At 43.2% G+C, this 17,636-nt stretch overlaps 3 protein-coding genes across 6 annotated transcripts; 2 read left to right on the top strand and 1 right to left on the bottom strand.

Annotated features, from left to right (window-relative positions):
• The first annotated feature begins 3,619 nt into the window (after positions 1 to 3,619).
• On the top strand, positions 3,620 to 4,635 carry LOC135639975 (uncharacterized). Its single transcript, XM_065154026.1, has one exon. It carries the CDS (start codon positions 3,665 to 3,667, stop codon positions 4,124 to 4,126), a length of 462 nt encoding a protein of 153 aa, XP_065010098.1. The 5' UTR covers positions 3,620 to 3,664; the 3' UTR covers positions 4,127 to 4,635.
• Positions 4,636 to 9,548: 4,913 nt separating this feature from the next.
• On the top strand, positions 9,549 to 11,114 carry LOC135640205 (protein IQ-domain 26-like). The gene is made up of 3 exons (XM_065154438.1): positions 9,549 to 10,031; positions 10,107 to 10,313; positions 10,395 to 11,114. The coding sequence occupies exons 1-3, from the start codon at positions 9,639 to 9,641 to the stop codon at positions 10,986 to 10,988; spliced, it is 1,194 nt and encodes a 397-aa protein (XP_065010510.1). The 5' UTR covers positions 9,549 to 9,638; the 3' UTR covers positions 10,989 to 11,114.
• Positions 11,115 to 11,763: 649 nt separating this feature from the next.
• Positions 11,764 to 16,913, bottom strand: LOC135580816 (probable pectinesterase 53). 4 transcript variants are annotated; one of them, XM_065155469.1, is made up of 5 exons: positions 16,145 to 16,913; positions 15,867 to 16,056; positions 15,579 to 15,785; positions 14,702 to 14,937; positions 11,764 to 12,092 (listed from the first exon to the last, which is right to left on the bottom strand). In XM_065155469.1, exons 1-5 carry the CDS (start codon positions 16,495 to 16,497, stop codon positions 12,005 to 12,007), a joined length of 1,074 nt encoding a protein of 357 aa, XP_065011541.1. In that variant the 5' UTR covers positions 16,498 to 16,913; the 3' UTR covers positions 11,764 to 12,004. The 4 variants fall into 4 exon arrangements, with proteins under 4 accessions (XP_065011541.1, XP_065011540.1, XP_065011539.1 ...); XM_065155468.1 differs by lacking the exon at positions 11,764 to 12,092 and adding an exon at positions 13,777 to 14,024 and having other exon boundaries at positions 16,145 to 16,870; XM_065155470.1 differs by lacking the exon at positions 11,764 to 12,092 and adding an exon at positions 14,143 to 14,564 and having other exon boundaries at positions 16,145 to 16,906.
• Positions 16,914 to 17,636: the final 723 nt, after the last annotated feature.

Genomic DNA, 17,636 nt, shown 5'->3' on the forward strand with positions numbered 1-17,636 from the left:
TTTCATGTGGTCTCCGACCATATTTTCACAACCAAGTGATCGATTCATCTGGTTGTGATGCAATTGTATAGTTTTTGAGAACACATTTCGTCACAATAGATGCCTCTTATTTTCTAACCTCTTTACATGCCTCTCATTGGATATGCAAAGTAACAACATATTAGTTGTATATTACTTTAACTGATAAAGAAAAATAACATATGTTTTAATTTAACAATCATAGGTGTCTCACAATTATATTTCCTTTTTTTTTTATCGGTACCTGTTATTATATACTTTTATTGATGGGGATATAAACATGAATAACCTTTGTATATGAATAAATACTAGAAGACCATAATACGCAGCGAAATTAAATAAAACCACAATCAAATAGAACACTAAGATATACGTGGAAAACCCCTTCAATGTGAAGGGTAAAAACCACGAGGCAAACTAGAGATAATCCACTATGAGAATAATGAATATACAAATCTCAATCTCTTACCCTAAACCCTAGCAACAATCACAAGAGAATAACTGGGATACAAGGATCACGTCACTGCCAACAATATCTAAAACCTCCCCAAGTAATCACAGCAAGAGTCTACTATAGATTTAATCTAACCTGAGATAAGAATACTACTAGATGATTGAGAACAGCCTCTCTGCGTTGTCCTTGTCTTCTTCCCTTTCTTTCTCTTCCTTTTCTGTCTTGTTTTCTTTCTTTTCTTTAGAATCTCATGGCTATAAAAAACTACCTCATTGCTGCCCTATTTATGCCTATTTTCGTAGCCACCACACCCCCCTAATGTTAATTAGGGTTAGGTTAAGAGAGGGTGAGTTGTGGGCTACCCAAGCCCACTATGGGCTGCCAGCCCAACAACCTCCCCTTTCAGCCGATAAGGGAGGCTGTCCCATGACTCATCAATGTGAAGTCATGCAGAGATGTAGTCTTCTTTGAGGATCAAACTTTTGAAGATTTAAAGAAGAAGGCACCAGCTAATACTTCTGCAGAAGGATTAGCAGATTGTGACCCAATTATTCCTCCAGTATATCAGGGTGATGGGGGAGATGTGCAGGAAGATGGTGTAAAGCCTGACGTTGATCTACCTGCAGGACATGTTGAGCAAGAAGAAGTAGGAGAGCAAGTTCTAGTAGAACCTCAGTTGAGAAGATCTTCTAGACAACGTCAACCTTCTAGAAGATACTCTACATATGAGTATGTGATGCTTACTGATGCCGGTGAACCAAAGAGTTACCAAGAAGCAGTTGAAAGTGAGTAGAAAGAGAAGTGGTTAGTTGCTATGTAGGAAGAGATGGATGCTCTTCAGAAGAACCACACTTATGATTTGGTACTACTACCAAATAGAATGAAGACGTTACCAAAAGAAAGACAAGAGATATGCCGACAACTAGTCGGCATGGCTTCACATTGAGGAGTCATGGGACAGCCTCCCTTATGGGCTGAGGGGGAGGTTGTTGGGCTGACAACCCACAGATTCAGCCCATAATGGGCTTGGGCAGCCCACACCCCCCTCTTAACCTAACCCTAATTAAAATTAGGGGGGTGTGGTGGCTGCGTTTTGGAGGCAGAAAAAGGCACAAATAGGGCAGCAACGTGGGAGAAGAAAATAGCCACGGGATTCCAAAGAAAAGGAAGAAAACAAGGCAGAAAAGGAAGAGAAAGAAAGGGAAGAAGATAAGGACAACGCAGAGAGGTTGTTTTCAATCATCTAGCAGTGTTCTCATCTCAGGTTATATCAAATCTACAGTAGACTCTTGCTGTGATTACTTGGGGAGGTTTTAGATATTGTAGGCAGTGACGTGATCCTTATATCCCAATTATTCTCTTGTGATTGTTGCTAGGGTTTAGGGCAAGAGATTAAGATTTGTATATTCATTATTCTCATAGTGGATTATCTCTAGTTTGCCCCATGGTTTTTACCCTTCACATTGAAGGGGTTTTCCACGTATATCTTGGTGTTCTATTTGATTGTGGTTCCATTTAATTCCGCTGCGTATTATGGTATTCTAGTATTTGTTCATATACAAAGGTTATTCCTATTTATATCCCCATCATTTATATCGTAGCCTAGGGAACAATACAGCTTGATCTTATCTCAAAAGCGTAACGTCGTCCATGTAGATTATTGGGAGAGGAGGCAGATGGAACGAGATCGGGTTGTGTAACGTCGTCCATGTCTCAAAAGCATTTTTGTGGCTGAGATAGAACTTGAATCGTTTCATCTATATCGTATTCCTGCATGATAGATCGATATCGAGAGAGGAATTCTTAACTCAACCCCTCTAATGCTTAAGTTAGTAGTTTTTTTTGTGTAAAGAGTTTGATCTCTTTTCTTGGGTTAGGGAGTCAGTATTTATACCTGCGGAGTCAACCTGAGGGTACATGGGCCATTGATGGCTGTCGATACCTTATTTGATGTGCTCGTACGGGTGGTCGACCTGTATGTTCCCAACAATGTGGGTCGACATGTTCGGACCCTCGCTATGTGACGTCGACCCATATAATCTTGGACAACATGGAGTTGGTCATGCATCGTCCGTCAGGTTGGATATTTTCAAAGACATATGTTAAGTCTTTCCATATCAGTTCCTTGATAACGGTCAGTTGTCAAACTACGCTTATTATTGAAATATTCCCTATCAGTACTTATTTCTTCTTCATCGGATACTATAGAGGTAATATTTCTTAACAATTATGGGTTATATCGGTTCATTTTCAATTCTAGAAACTGTATTACAAGTTGTGGACAGACTGCGGGTGGTCGGTCAATCGTGGACTTCTATATGGTTGGTTTTTCTACAAGCTTTCATTTTCTTGAACAGGCACAGTATTTGACTTGCCATGCATCACATGGCTTGATGATAAATTTGTCTTAATTCGCTAAGAAGCATCCAAACTTTTGATTCTCTGTATTGGTCAAATTATATTTTGACTTTATTTTATTTTTTTTCAAAAAAAATGTATGATTGCCAAATTTGATTAGTGTAGTACTGTGGCACAAAATTGAGATCAAAATATTAAAAATAATTAATTGTGAAATATATTTATCAATGTTGAAACGATATATAGATGATATACTTTTATGTTCGCATGTAATCTTCGAAACTCGAATTGAGATAAATCCTTACGTTCGCCATCGAAGAGTTCAGCTGGCCAGCACTTGGCTCAGCCTGCGACGGAGTGTCACCGACGTGCCTTCACGATGCGTTTCTTTCTCCACGCAGTCCTCGCCGGAACGCAGTTTCTGGGCAGCGAGTGAGCTCCGTCCTTCACGGCAGCGCACGCCAAGGAACTCGAATCGACGTAGAGTTCCACGACTGAAGCCATCCGATGCGGCGTGACAACCGATGATGATCTCGTTGTCGTGATCCATTAACGGAAGCTACCTCATGACTTCCTCTTGGCCTTTGGAAGGAAGAAAACAGAAACCCAATTCAAATCGCCGGTCGGTGTGGCGACAACGCCACGCGTTAACGTCCTCGTTGGGTTCCCCATACGACTCGCCTTTGTCCCGCTCGAAGATGATACGCAGCCGACACGTGCCCGTTGCCCACTGGCTGTCGACCGTTAATTACCCGCCCAAGATTCCGTTTCACATGCCGCCGCCTCTGTTATAAATCCACCCGATCTCCCGACGCCTTCTTCACAACGAGCGCAATGTATGCTTCCTCCGTCTCCCCCCCATCCCACCACCCTTCGTCGTTCCCGGCCCGACTTCCGAGCCGGCAGGCCGGACCGCGGCTCCCAAACTGGCCGAGTTCGATCCGATCCGCCGCCTCGAGGAGACGCGCCTGCTGTTGGCAGTACAGCGGCGGCGGGCTGGTGGACCGGAGCATGATCGTGCTGAGGAAGAGGATCCACGAGATGAAATTGGCGGAGAGCAATTACGAGGCGCCGTCGGGATGGATGGACTGGGAGAAGAGGTACTACACCAGCTACCACGCCGACGTGTGCGAGATCCTGTGCTTGTTGCAGACGCTGCTGATGGGCACACGGCCGGGCGTGGCCATCGGGATGATGGCCGTCCTCGTGTTGAGCGTGCCCACCTCTGCCATGTTTATATCCTTCCATCTGATCGCGGCCGCCAACTCGATCCTCGCCGGAACGCACCTCGGTTGATCGAGGTTTTCGTGTTCCATCTGTGTACTACCGAGTCTTCGTTTGACGATTCTGTAGCATATTTTTATTGTTTCATCGTGCCATGGATACGATCGAATGCTTCAGCAAATGCTAATCGGTGGTCTCCCAACAACTATTGCGGTGGCGCACACAGTTTCGACTGCATCGGCTGTCTGTTTATTTGGCTCTCGAGCGGCGCCGTAGCATTCTTTATCATTAAATCATGTGCAAAAGACCACCTTCATTTACGAATGCAAGGTTGTCAGACTTGTGGATCGACATATATGTCAATCACTGCTCTAAGTTTAACATGAGAACGCATAAACTCGAGCTTTCTCTCGCTAGATGTCCATGTCAGGTGTCGTAGTTGGATGATATGGATCCGAGAACTGGATGACGGTGGAAGCTATGCTGTGTCTCTGAAGTGAGACTGTAATAGTTTATGATGAAGCCTGAAATTTATTTTTTGTTTTTCCTCCTTTTTTACGAATATAATAAATAAATCTTGGATTTGCTAATGACAAAGTGCAATTTACTTAGAAAAGCTTTCTATGATAACGGGGTTTTATCCCTCATATTTAATTTTTATCAAAGGTACTTTTTTTTTTCATGATATAATCGAAGTATCCTTCATAAAATCAAAATATTCGTTGATGAATCTTTTTGACTGAACTGGTTTGTATGATATGAACCAAACTAGATCAGTTCAAAATAAATTAATATTTGATTTGTTCAATTTGGGTTTAGATTGTCCCTTGTTTTTTTTCCTGAATTACATCTCTAAACCCTATTTGACAAATGTAATAGGAATGTCAAAGCGATCACCGTAGTTGACCTTTTTTTGTCATTAGTCATGATCACCGTTAGCATCAAGAACGTCGTCACCCAACGTAGCGGTTAAAGGAGTCATAGTCGTCGCCTTTCCATTGGGCCTTGGTGATTAGAGTAGTCTTCGTCGATGAGGCAGGAGGTCATTGCCGCTATCTTGGTGAGTGTTAGTGGTCGCGATCATCGTTGCTAGGGTAGGAGGTTGGCCTTGCCTTCTCCATGGGCCTCAATGGTCGCGATCAACATCGCTAGGGTAGGACATCATCGACAGGGTAGGACGTCGCCATCACCTTCCCGCTAGTTAGTGTTATACTCGATCACAGCATAACACAACCTAATGGTGATGGTACTATTTATATCCAATGGTCTACTGACTATGGGCGATGGTACTGACCTAGACCAGGTAATAATATTGCCTAAACTATAATACCATTTTGAATAATTTAATTTCTAAAATTATTTTAAAATAAAAATAATGCTAAATATATTAGAATCATATTACGATAGTTATAGAGAAGTTTAGATAAGTTTGGTGAAAATTTCTTAAGTAATACTTCAGTTACACTCGGGTTATACTCAATCACATATTCAAAACATAAATCCTATATTTGAACAGAAATCATCTAAAAATTAAAAGAAGTTAGAAAAAGTGAAACTAAATATTCTAGAATCATATTATGATATTTATAAAGGAGTTTCAATTGGTTTGGTAAAAATTTTTTGAGTTACACTCGATTTAATATTCAAAACACAAATCCCTTATTTGGACAATTAATCATCCTGAAATAATAAGATATAAAAAAATGACACTAAATATACTAGAATCAATGCTAGGATATTTATAAAGAAGTTTGGATATATTTAGTAAAAATTTATTAAGTTGCATTTCTTGTTATACTCCGTTATACTTAAGTTATACTTGATCATAGATTCAAAATATAAATCCCATATTTAGATAATTAATCATCCTAAAATAATAAAAAATGATACTAAATACACTATAATCATGTTAAAATATTTACAAAACAGTTTGGATAGGTTTGATAAAAAAATTTTGAGTTACACTTAATGACACTCGATCATAAATTCAAAATACAAATCTCCTATTTGGATAATTATCATCCTAAAATCAAAATAAATTAAAAAAAATAACATTAAATATACTAGAATCATATTAGGATATTTATAACAAGAGTTTTGATAGATTTAGTAAAAATTTATTAAGTTACACTAAAATTATACTTGAATTATTCACTATCATAGATTTAACCAAAAGTATCCTATTTAGATAATTAGTCATCTACTAATTGAAGGGTGGAAACACATTTAGCTTTCGATGACAAATCACACAAGTAAACATTTACATTAGCATTAAAATGCTTGGAAGAAGCTAAGGTTATAGCGTGAAGTAAGGCAATTAAAAATTTAGTAGATATTGTAAAAAATCAAGATTAATAATTACGAAAATTTGCATGACTTTTGGAAGCTACAGTGTTGCTGTATTCTCATACCTATTGCATCTTTCATTTAGTAACACGAATGAACAGTTCACAAAATTCAGATTGAATATTTTCCATATAAATAAAAAGTTTTTTGATTATTGTAATATATAAGGCAATATAAAGATATTTTTTTCCTCACTATAAAACCTATTTTTGTGCTTCGTGATGTGATGTTGTCATTCCTAATCGAAGAGGAGAGGAGGTTGTTGTTGCTTAGTGATGTTACCAATGAAGCCGCTATAGAAAAGTCGATGCCAAAGAGGAGAGGATGTCATCGACACTAGTTGCTAGAGAGGAGTAATGGAGTCCACCACCGTCATTGCTCATCATGGAGAGAAGCAAAGAAGTTTGCCACCAATTGTAAAGGAGCGTTGATCGTCATTGTCACCTACACTAGGGTTACACTCGTTCAGTGTAACCCTCGTGCAACCCCTCTTTGTCTTTTGATTCAAATCCACATAATCTCAAACCGGACCTGATCCGTTTTGCTAGATCCAACCCGATCGTAATCCCGACCGAACCAAACTAACCCTTGGATTAGTCAAGTTTGAATTAGGTCATCCAGATCAATAAAATTGATCGACATGATTTATTGAATCGGACACATTAGGTATTGTAGAAAAAAAAAAAAAGGCACATGGGGTACCATATGATAAAATACCATTATTAAGAGTTTTTTTTATATAAAATGCCTAAGCTTATTAGCAATATTTACTTGAAAATAAAAATAAATATACGATTTTATTTATTGGAGACTATAAAAACTTTACCAGAATGCCATTGCACTTGGACATAATTTACGTGGATAGAATCGAGACACGTGTACGATTCTAAGTGTTGCATGGATGGATACAGGTGTTGTTGGCTCCACATGTGAATTAGAGGTAATCTAAAGCTTGCGACTGAGCTCTTATATATGATAACGTTACATCATATAATGCTAAAACTCCTTTCTTTTTATGGTAATATATATATGCACTATGCTCGCATTTGTAATGTTTGATAGCTAAATCTCTTACATACATGCCTTGGTGTCGTAAAATGATACTATAAATCTTTAATATACATTGTATAAGTCAAATTTGATCGGCAATCCTATGCAAGTTAATCCGACTAAATCAAATCGATGTGCTCTTCTGACGACAAAAAATGCTCCGAATTAAATTTTGCAGAATAATAAGAGTGCTAAAAGTTATCCGACAGAATTCTCCTCGAATATAATGGTCATACTATAGCTATAGCTGAAGGTGAAAACTAATTCAAATCGATCATCTTTTACACCATTTATAGTCTTCTGAATTGCCTTAAAGACTGACCATTATGTTGGGGGTGATCCATGTCACGACAATGTTGTGATGTGATCCAAATCATTGGGGGGAATTCCCCTGATAAGATTCTATGCTTCACTGTACATCGAACTGTTCGATTCCACAGTTCCAATGATGTGATCCCTCGTCGCCATCTCTCAACCATACAAGTGACTCGCAACTCTCCTACAGACATACCACTGTGGAAACACAGTGAATTGATGCTTCTTGCCTCGGGAAGTTCTTCTTCCAGCAGAGTACCAGTTCGAACTCTGCTGCCCTCCACGATCCAGGCCTCTGTTTCGGAAGTCATTGATGCGGTCATGTGCCTCTACTTGGGTCAACTCCTTGTAGCTTGGAAGAGAAAGAAGAAGACGACTTCTTTGATCCCATCCTCGTTGACCAACGTATTAGCATCACCGCCCACCATTAAAGGTAAGCTACTCACGTCTCTGGCACGATTACCCGAACAGCGCCAATGATAAGCTCGTCTTCAGTTCGTAATATCATCTGACACGAAGGCATGAGAGAAACACCCGCTTCACGCATCCCAAGCTTGTTGTGGTTGGACCAGTCCAGCTGAGTCCGAGAAATAGATTAAGCTTCCTTTGGATCCCTTGTTCTGTAGATGACAAAGTGGAGTGCATGCGTATCAGACGCATGGCAGCAGCCAATGGAACCTACCCTGTGAAAACCCACGTCTTTGCACGTGCCCCGTCCGTGACTTAAGCTCAAGTGTCTTCGATCTCGACACCTCGCAGGAGACGGAAGTGTCTGCGTAGCAGTCTCTTCCGCAAGAGGCTAAACTTCGACTCCGCATTTTGGGATTTGCAATTGCCTTCGTGGGAGCACGCACTTCCGTGTTCCTCTGCGTTACATCATCATCACCAGTGCATCGAGACTCTAAACCACCTAATTGTAGTCATATCCAACGTTTCCCTTCTCTTCTCCCCGTCCAAGTACGTTTACTCTGCACCACGGTATCACATCGCCGCTGGCCCTGTAGTTACTAGTGAACGACTCCTTCCTTGGGGCCTTTACTGCTGCCAAGCCCGCGACCTCTCTGACCAAACCTTATGATCTGAGAGAGAGAGCTCTGCGAGCGAGCGAGCGAGAAGCCTGACGACAAGGACTGCGACGCCAAAAAGGGTAAGATACGGTTCACCAAACCCAGGATCTTTCTTTTCCTTTCCTCTATGGCTCTTAAGAAGAGAGCCAAAGGAAGGAAGCATTAAGTGATGGGGGAGACAAGTACGGCTCATTCTTTTGCTTCATGACCGAGGTCTGTATAAGACCTACGGTAGCGGATCGATCGTTTGCTTCCCTGTTCTTACCGTGATTATTTGCTTGCTGCAAGAAGTCGAGTGATGTGTATGGATCTTTTCCGACGAGACCGACAGCTGCAGAAATGACAGAGACTTGATGTGGTAGCCACATCTAAAGCTCCGACATAGTCGTAAGCATTGGGCTTAGTTTTATTACTTGCTGTCGCTTATCTTTGTCATCGTACGAAGCATTGCCTGCTAAGCAGAGGTGAAAGATCCACGCTTTTTCGTTCTTCGAGGTGCGTTTCACACGTCCATTGTATGTAGTAGTGTTGTGTAGCAGTCTAAGATGAAGGCTACCGCGAGAAAGGAACAACCCATTGATGATGGCAGAGAGAGGACGTAGTAAAAATGTTTTCCCCTTCCTCATGTTTGAGACGGTCCCTCGTTGCCCTCTCTGCTCTTTCCCTGGGCAAAACCTCTATGTTACCGCCATTTGTGCTGATAAATCTGAGTGGAGATCACTGGAGGACACGAAACGAACTTGTAACTTTAGATTCTCCCTCTCTCTCTCTCTCTCTCTCTCTCTCTCTGCAGGAGCTCCTCGGTAATGGGCAGGGCTACTAGGTGGCTGAGGAGCCTTCTTGGGAGGAAGAAGGATCCGAAGGTCCACAAGGACAATGCCAGCACCAATGGCTACGAAATGAAAGATAGGATGCGGTGGAGCTTTGCCAGACCACGGCAAGCGGAAAGCATGTGTAGCAGTCCCGTGTCAGCGACGGAGGCGGCGTGGTTGAGGTCGTTCTACGACGACACCGAGGAGGAGAGCAAGCACGCCATGGCGGTGGCGGTAGCCACTGCAGCAGCTGCCAATGTGGCCGCGACGGCAGCTCAGGCGGCGATGGTGCGGCTGAAAGGCCTGGGCAGAGAAGGAGCAACGCCCTGTAGCAGCTACCAGTGGTGGGCTGTTGTCAAGATCCAGACTGCCTTCAGATGCCACTTGGTAAGGCTAAATCTAGTTGTCTTTGCCAACAGAATCCTCCTTTCATCATCATTTCTTGAGGCTGTCATTGGACAGGCAAAGAAAGCTCTTCGAGCACTCAAAGGCTTGGTGAAGCTGCAGGCTCTGGTAAGAGGCTGCCTCGTGAGAAAGCAAGCAGCCATAACCCTCCGCAGACTACAAGCTCTCGTAAGAGCTCAAGCTGTTGTTAGGCCTCGAGAAGCTCGTGTTCTTCCCCACCAAAGTCGAAGATTCGATGCAGAATTCTGCCATCGGACATCCTTTGTAAGACGGAATCCTCGAAACACATCTATGCTTCATCTTCCATCAACAAGCGTCATCATCTTTGCTCATTCTTCTTCGCAGGGAAGGTTCGATAACAGAGGCGATAGGTGCAGGCACATCGGATTAGAACAGAGCAATGACTTGGATGCAAGTCCAAAGATCCTGGAGATGGACACTTTCCAACTCAGGTCCAAGTCGTTCCGGAGAACAAGTTCTAACTTCGACGAATCTATGGTACCAATTTCCTCTCCACTCCCATTCAAGGTTCCATCTCGACTCTCCATTTCCAGCTGCCGAAACCCTGACAAATCCCCCAACTCCAAGACGGCACAAAACACTCCTCGCCTCAGGCCAGAAACGCCGGCGAGGAGCACGACCGCCGATATGGTTCGACGGCAAACCCCGAGCCCCTCAAGCTGTCCAAACTACATGGCAAACACGTCGTCCTTTGCGGCGAAGGTGAGGCCACAAAGCACGCCAAAGCAGAGGCCGGAGAAGGCCGCCAGCCCGAGGAAGAAGAAGGTCCTCGCAAGCGAGACCGAGTCGAGGACTAGGTCTCCCTTACGAGCACATAATGCGTATAACCTCTACAATGGAACGGTTGGGAAGCTTGATAGGTCTGCTAAGTCATTGAGGAAAGCAGCCAGGGATCACTACATAGATTGCATGTGGTGAATCAGTGGTAGAAACAGAGCAGCTGCTTCATGAGAGCTTCTCTTAGAAATGTAAATGAGGATCCAAGACCAGACAGAATCTGTGTTCCCTAAACTCTTCCTTACCAGTAAATTGTGACAAAGTAGAGGAAGGGATGTGTAGATTCTCCTAGTCTGATTTAAATCTGCTGTATCTTCAACTCCAATCTTCTTTTGTGTGAATCTATATTAACATGCCATTCAATCTTGTCGAAAGAGTAAGCTGTCAAAACATGCCCAGTAGCTTTCTGCCTTGATGTCCTCATCAAGTTCTTTTCTTTCAAGTTTCATTTAGCATCCTTGGTTTTACAAGGAACTTTATTCATCAATCCTTGATTATAAATGCCAGCCAAGTGTAAATGAACACATGCCAAATGTGTGGCCATGGAACAAAAAACTGGGACAGGAACCAGAATATTGTCTTGCAAGGACAGGGACATTGAAGTACTTGGTAGGGTAGGGTTATCATGTTAGCAGAAGTAACATAGGAGCAACTAGAAAATGGATTTGTCTGAATAAACTAAGAACAAGTTCTCTGCTAAATCTCTCTCTAAGGACTGATCAACTAGCCATCTTTTTCCTTCAACCATTTTCAGATTGAGCACAAATTCCAAGCCCAAGAAGAAGTGTGCAGGCAGGCATGGTATGCAATTGCTGGGTAGGAACAAGTGCCAGGCAGAATCTACCATGACATATTTCATAAATCTTTTACAAGTTTACAATGAGAAAATAACTTTCAATACTACAATTTAATCATATTCAGTTAATTCAGAGAGATACTAGGCTTTATGCATGAGAGATAACATACTTTTAGGCACTAAAACATAATTTTATTAGCAGCAGAGGATAAAAAAAAAAGGTAATGAAAGGGGAAGTCATGTCAATATAGTGATATATGAACTTGGAAGTAAAATACCACATTCAGAATATGCTGGACTTATAGATGAATAAAATCAATAAAACATGAAAAACTTGATCACCTAAATCACCATACCAACATCATCTATCGCATAATGGGGTGACTTGCTGCACAAGGGCTCCCAACAATGCTAGATTTTGAGGATGAGCAGTGCATTCAGCTTTGCTCCTGCAAGTAAAGAACTTGTTTATTATTTACTCTACTATGAGTTAGATTAATGGCACACTTAGGAGTAAATGTAGAACATGAATTTACTGCCGAACATTTTACAAAGGTGGTCGGAAGCACTTTTATGCTGTGATGCAGTCATGTCCTTTTCAAGGATGACAAGGACATTCGATCACATGAATGATGTGAATAATGAACATAAAATGCACTAGATAATAAATGAGGCTGATACGATTAAGGTACAAAGGATGTGTCAGCTGATCTTTGAAGAACTATTCAATAATAATATGACAACAAGTGCACAAAAATTGTAAACTTGAGAAGAGAACTTACATTTACCACAGCAAAGCTAAAAATCCAACCACAAAAAAGATTGAATTTCTGCCAGAAACAACCATTAATCCTATCTTTCGCATGCAAGTCTAAACCAAAGGTTGTTCTACAATATTTTAGTCTCATAAAATGGAAATGGAAGTTGAATTTGCAGCTGCAAGGTTTCTTCAGTGGATGGAGGAACAATGATATAATCAGAGAACCAGGTTTTTCTATCTATTTTGTTAATCTTTATTCTCCGATTTTAATTTAAAGCATTTAAGTTGGCTTTTATGCATCTCTTGTGTGCATTTCTCTTCATCATTTGTCAAGTTTCAACCTGCAAGTTCTGCACCAAGATATACAACTTGAGAACTAACCACAATCTCATTCCCCACCTTTGCTTGCAGATCCCTTTGCACATGTACTTGTGTTATTTTGGATATATAACTTCCCATCATTTAAATCTGGCACCAAGAGTAACCTCTGTTGTCTTATCTGATGCATCAAGATTATCCAGCTAACAAGTCAAGAAGATAATATAGACAAAAAAAAAAAAAACTCAATCTCTCTGCTTGTTTTGTCAAAGTCTCTGAGTCCATACGAAAATTGAAAAGGAGGAGGGCACCAATGGGGACTTAGCTTTGAATGAACTCACACCCTACTGCTACACTCTCAGTGATAATGAAGCCAACATAACCAAAGAAACCCCCAAATTAATTGGACAATGTCCTCATATATGACTCAATCAAACCAAGTTTCTTCAATTTGGCAGTATCGATGTGACCATCAAACTTGGATTCTTGCTCTCTTACAAATATTTGTTCTCTGTTGATGCAAATTTCTGGCATCCTTCCAGCCATTTAATATAACCTACAATTGTTACTTCTCATCCCCATTGTGTCTCTATTCAAACATCAATCATAACTTCATGTTTCGTAGGATTCATCTAAAACGCATAGACAACTAATAAAATAAGATGGGGTTTTGTCCAACCTTTTTATCGATCTCCTACAAGCGCTTCCATGCCTTCGATCGCTTGCGCAGAGAGGGAGCAGCCATTGCCTCGTGCCTTCGATACAACGACCGGAACATGAAAGAGGAGAAATCAGAGGATGTGAACTCCGAGGTCGGGATCGGGAACCCTAATTTTAGCAACGGGGGAGACGTCAATCATAAATTTATTCTTTATTCTTTATTCTTATTTTATTTTCTGGCTATGTAAATTTTATTTCACTTGTTTATTTAAAATTTGAAAATATTTTAATTTCAGAATTGACGTTTAATTATTAAATGTTTTTGATAATCGTAATCAGAAGAAAAGACGTCAATAATGCCACGCAGTGACGTAAGAATACGGTAAAACCGGAAGAAAAGAAAATTAATTTTATTTGAAGAATCACGGTAGATTTTTTGTTTTGTGAACACCTATGACGAGGGGAGAGACAACAAGTGATGATGAAGGAAGATGATCACAGTTTGATCCACTCAGACCCATCAATGAAGCTCATGGAGATGAACGGCTTGGCTTCCTCGTCCGTGAGCTCTCTCGACCATGACACCCTTCCTGCGTAGCTCGCCCCTGGGCCCGTGCACTTGTATTGTCCATAGAACACGGTCCTGCCATGAAATCAACACGAAACACCGATCATTTCACGCTTGTGATACAAGACTAATCCAATCTGCGAGTCTCAAACAGGGATTCAGGGAAGCAAGTGCGATACACGTCTGAGAGCACTGGAGAAAAAGGAGAAGGACGTGGATTTCTAGGTGGCTAATAAAGCATTGCACACCTCGGAAAAGCTACAGATAAAGGCTTGAGGACGCATGTTCAAAGGCCGGCCCATAGAGGGGACCGGTTTTAACTGTGGTGCATTTCATCAAACAGGTGGCCCCTTGCATCACAATCGATATGTTCTATCATTTGGATGAATAATTTCGATGTTTCTGTGTTTGATTCCGACTCAGACTGCAGGACTGAGAGTTCTGAGCAAAACCCGTGTGGTGTAGGCTGTACTTCATCGGACGATTCCACCCGGTTGTCAGTGGACAGATCCACAAAAGCGATGTATCACTACGGGTGGTGGACGTACATGAGGTTCAACAAGTACAAGGCATCAATTTTGACCTAAGATATGTAAATGCTTTACGTCGAACACCCTGTGGGCAAACGCAGCTTTGATCAGTCCTTCGTCCCCAACTCTCTCTCTCTCTCACGAATTAATGAATCTAAGTAACAAAGAAATCAATTGAAAAAGTAGAACGAAAGTAAAACAAACGAGGAAGCAAGGGCTTACATTTCTCTGTTGGGGTCTCCCCAATTGTACCACCCTCGGGGGAGTATGATGTCGTCCATGTAAGTGTAGGCGAAGATGACTCTGGAGAAGGTTCCCCACGCCCGGCCAAGGTACAGCGCCCCCGACCCCGTCACCTTGCAGTTCACGAACGAGAACCCCGTGTCCTCCAACAGGCTCATCCGGTTCTGCGCCGTCAAGGCTCCGTAGTTCTGCGCTATGGCGTGCACATGACACCCCTGGTTCGCGGCCCCCCAGCAACAGCAAGACAACAACAGAAAACAAAAACACAGTATCAGAACCTCTTCCTCTTCGACATGTGAACCGAATCCTGAGGCGCAGCGGTGCCTGTTCCTAGGCGCCACCCGCCACCTGTTCGTCCCAACGACCGGTCGCTGCCCTCTTTGTGCAACGTGACAAGCACAAGGTTGCACGCAAAGCTAACACATCCGCGTGCCGCGGTGAAAAGCCCGATTCCAACTTGATGTTTACGGGCGCAAGCAAGCGTTTCACTGTGAAGAGGACAAAGCAGTGCCAAGCACCGAGATAAAGCCAGGTTTGTAAGCCATGCGCCCGCCTTGTTAGGACTAATTAATGGCGGGTGCTGTCCCTGTTTGGAGCAGAGACTCTCAGCACGAGTTAAAGTTGCCGGCAGCGGCAGCAGCTGCTACAGAGGATGGTGTCGGTTGCCACTCCGTGGAGGAGGGAAACGATGGCACAACCAGGGGTGATGTGGCATCTAGTTGGCACGCAACTCCAATGCCACAGCACCCATAAAAAATGCCAATTAGTGATTCAACCCTGCTTGGAGTCGCAAGCTAGAACATTGGAGGACGACTCCATGGAGGTAAAGGGAGGGGGATTAGATCGGATGGCTGACCTCGTAGAGGGAGAGAGCATTTCCAAAGATGAAATCCACGGAGCCCTCGATGTAGCAGTCCTTGTAGTAATGCCTGCCAACGTGATCATAGAGCGTGTCCTGCGCCCCCAGAAACTTGCATCCCACAAAGGCTGCTGTGTCTCCTGATATCCTCAGCGACACCGCCTGCTTTCCCATCGCCCCTGGCGGTGGAACAGGGGTGGTGTTCTGAAACCCCAACAAAGCAAGCAAGAGAACAGGATCAGGACGCCACACAAACTCCATTCTGATGGAACACGAAACACATACCTTGAAAGTGATGTTCCTTGCGATGAAATAAGGAGCATTGACGGCGAAGGTGGCTGAATTGAAGGTCCCAATGGGCTGCTTCTTTGGCCCGAGTGTTTCAGCTGTGTCACCCCACTGAACCACCGTCTTGTCTGCTCCTGCTCCTTGGATGGTGATGAAGGCTCTCATCGGTGACACGTTCACCTTCTCCCTGATTCACGAACAAACAACCGGTGGGTGCTCATTCCATCCACGAAAGCTTCCACGAGGAAAGCGGTGAGCTCAAGAACGTCACTCACGTGTACGTGCCGGCATTGACCTTGATCACAACCCTCACCAGATTGATCAGAGGAAGCGAGTCGACGGCCTCCTGGATCGTCGTGAAGTCCCCGACCGACGGGTTCTTATCGACGGTGAGCGTGTATGAGGGAAACGCCTTGTTCAGCGCCCTGCCGAAGACGCTGTGCCGGAGGCCGCCGACCAACCTGACCCACCGCATGAACTGCTGTTCCACCATCCAGGCGCTCGTGGAGTTCACCGGCGGCGGCGCTCGGCGCCCCGGCCGGAGTCCCTTGGTGTGGCAGTGCACCTGGCCGGAGTCTACCAGCACCAGAAGGATTATGATGAATGCCACGGACTGGAACCTGAACATTGCGATCAGGGAAGGGAAGTGACGACGCTGGGAATGTGTCTGCGGGGGAGAGAAGTAGGAGGAGGAGAGGGGAAGAATTTAAGAGAGATCACGGGTTGTTCCACTGGGAAATAAAAGGAACAGAGGCAGAGAGAGAGGGTTCACAGGTGATCCCTCGACGCAGTTAGGGTGCTTCTTTTAAGCACATCTGTGTAGTGGCGTTGGTCCTCGTCGATCCCTTAGCCAAAAAGAAGAAGAAGAAGAGATAGAGAGAAAAAGGGAAGTTGGTGGTTCGATTTGTGTCTGGGATTTGGATTTGCTTTTGTTCTCTTCTTGTTCTATTCTCCTGCTCGTGATTGTTTACGGAGCTAAGAATGTCCCTAATATATTCCAAATGCTACTGTATGTCGCCGACGTTACTGTTTCCTTCTTGCCCGTTCTGCTGCTGCTTCTTCTGTAGCAGCCCGTGATCTCCCTCTGACCTGCCAAGAACTATCTATGGCATGAGCTCATGTGCTTCCCCTTTCATCTCTCACCACAAGCACTGAGAAGGTGGGCATGCATCCACGACAACCCCAGCCCGAAACAGAGGAGGGAGAGTACGTGAGCTCGGTGGGGTGGTGGTTGTCGATTTGTTTAGATGCAGGTCGTGAGACTCGGCAAGTGTTGGTGATGATGTGTGCTTGTTGTTGCTTGTGGCCATGTCGTCACACGGCAGTGGTGGTGCGGGTAAAGGCAAGGAGGTGGCGGGCGGAAGCCGACACGAGAGCGTCCGAACCACTAGCTTCTTGTGGTTGGGTCTTACGAGCCATTGTGCTTGCACTGTGAGAGAGGCAGTGGCACTTCATGATCATATTATAATAAGTTGTCTCAGTGGTGTGCAGTGTGGAATGTGTGTCCGGTGACTGAAAATTTTATATTATTTTTTCTTCTTTTTGACTAAAAGAAATCTAAAAATTAGGTCGAATTAGAGTGACCACTGATGATTAGATACGAAAGTTAGCTTTAGGGGATAGTTAATGACCAAATTTTAATGGGTGCCTTATCCACTGTGATTAGTAGATGACAACAGAGTAAGCCTATCCAATAACTTGAACTAAATTAATTATCCATTAATTAAATTTGGGTGTAATAAGAAAAGAATATGAGCTTTTCATCAC

This window comes from Musa acuminata, chromosome BXJ3-6 (assembly GCF_036884655.1).
Source record: "Musa acuminata AAA Group cultivar baxijiao chromosome BXJ3-6, Cavendish_Baxijiao_AAA, whole genome shotgun sequence".
In the NCBI taxonomy this organism is placed as follows: Eukaryota; Viridiplantae; Streptophyta; class Magnoliopsida; order Zingiberales; family Musaceae; genus Musa; species Musa acuminata.

What these genes read in the sequence shown, in the direction of transcription:
- LOC135640205 (XM_065154438.1), top strand. Translation starts at nt 9,639, where the DNA reads ATGGGCAGGGCTACTAGGTGGCTGAGGAGCCTTCTTGGGAGGAAGAAG. An exon ending in CTGCCTTCAGATGCCACTTG is followed by an intron (nt 10,032 to 10,106) that starts GTAAGGCTAAAT and finishes GTCATTGGACAG; the next exon opens with GCAAAGAAAGCTCTTCGAGC. An exon ending in TCTGCCATCGGACATCCTTT is followed by an intron (nt 10,314 to 10,394) that starts GTAAGACGGAAT and finishes TCTTCTTCGCAG; the next exon opens with GGAAGGTTCGATAACAGAGG.
- LOC135580816 (XM_065155467.1), bottom strand. Translation starts at nt 16,497, where the DNA reads ATGTTCAGGTTCCAGTCCGTGGCATTCATCATAATCCTTCTGGTGCTG. An exon ending in GTCAATGCCGGCACGTACAC is followed by an intron (nt 16,057 to 16,144) that starts GTGAGTGACGTT and finishes TTCGTGAATCAG; the next exon opens with GGAGAAGGTGAACGTGTCAC. An exon ending in ATGCTCTCTCCCTCTACGAG is followed by an intron (nt 14,938 to 15,578) that starts GTCAGCCATCCG and finishes GCCGCGAACCAG; the next exon opens with GGGTGTCATGTGCACGCCAT.
- LOC135639975 (XM_065154026.1), top strand. Translation starts at nt 3,665, where the DNA reads ATGTATGCTTCCTCCGTCTCCCCCCCATCCCACCACCCTTCGTCGTTC.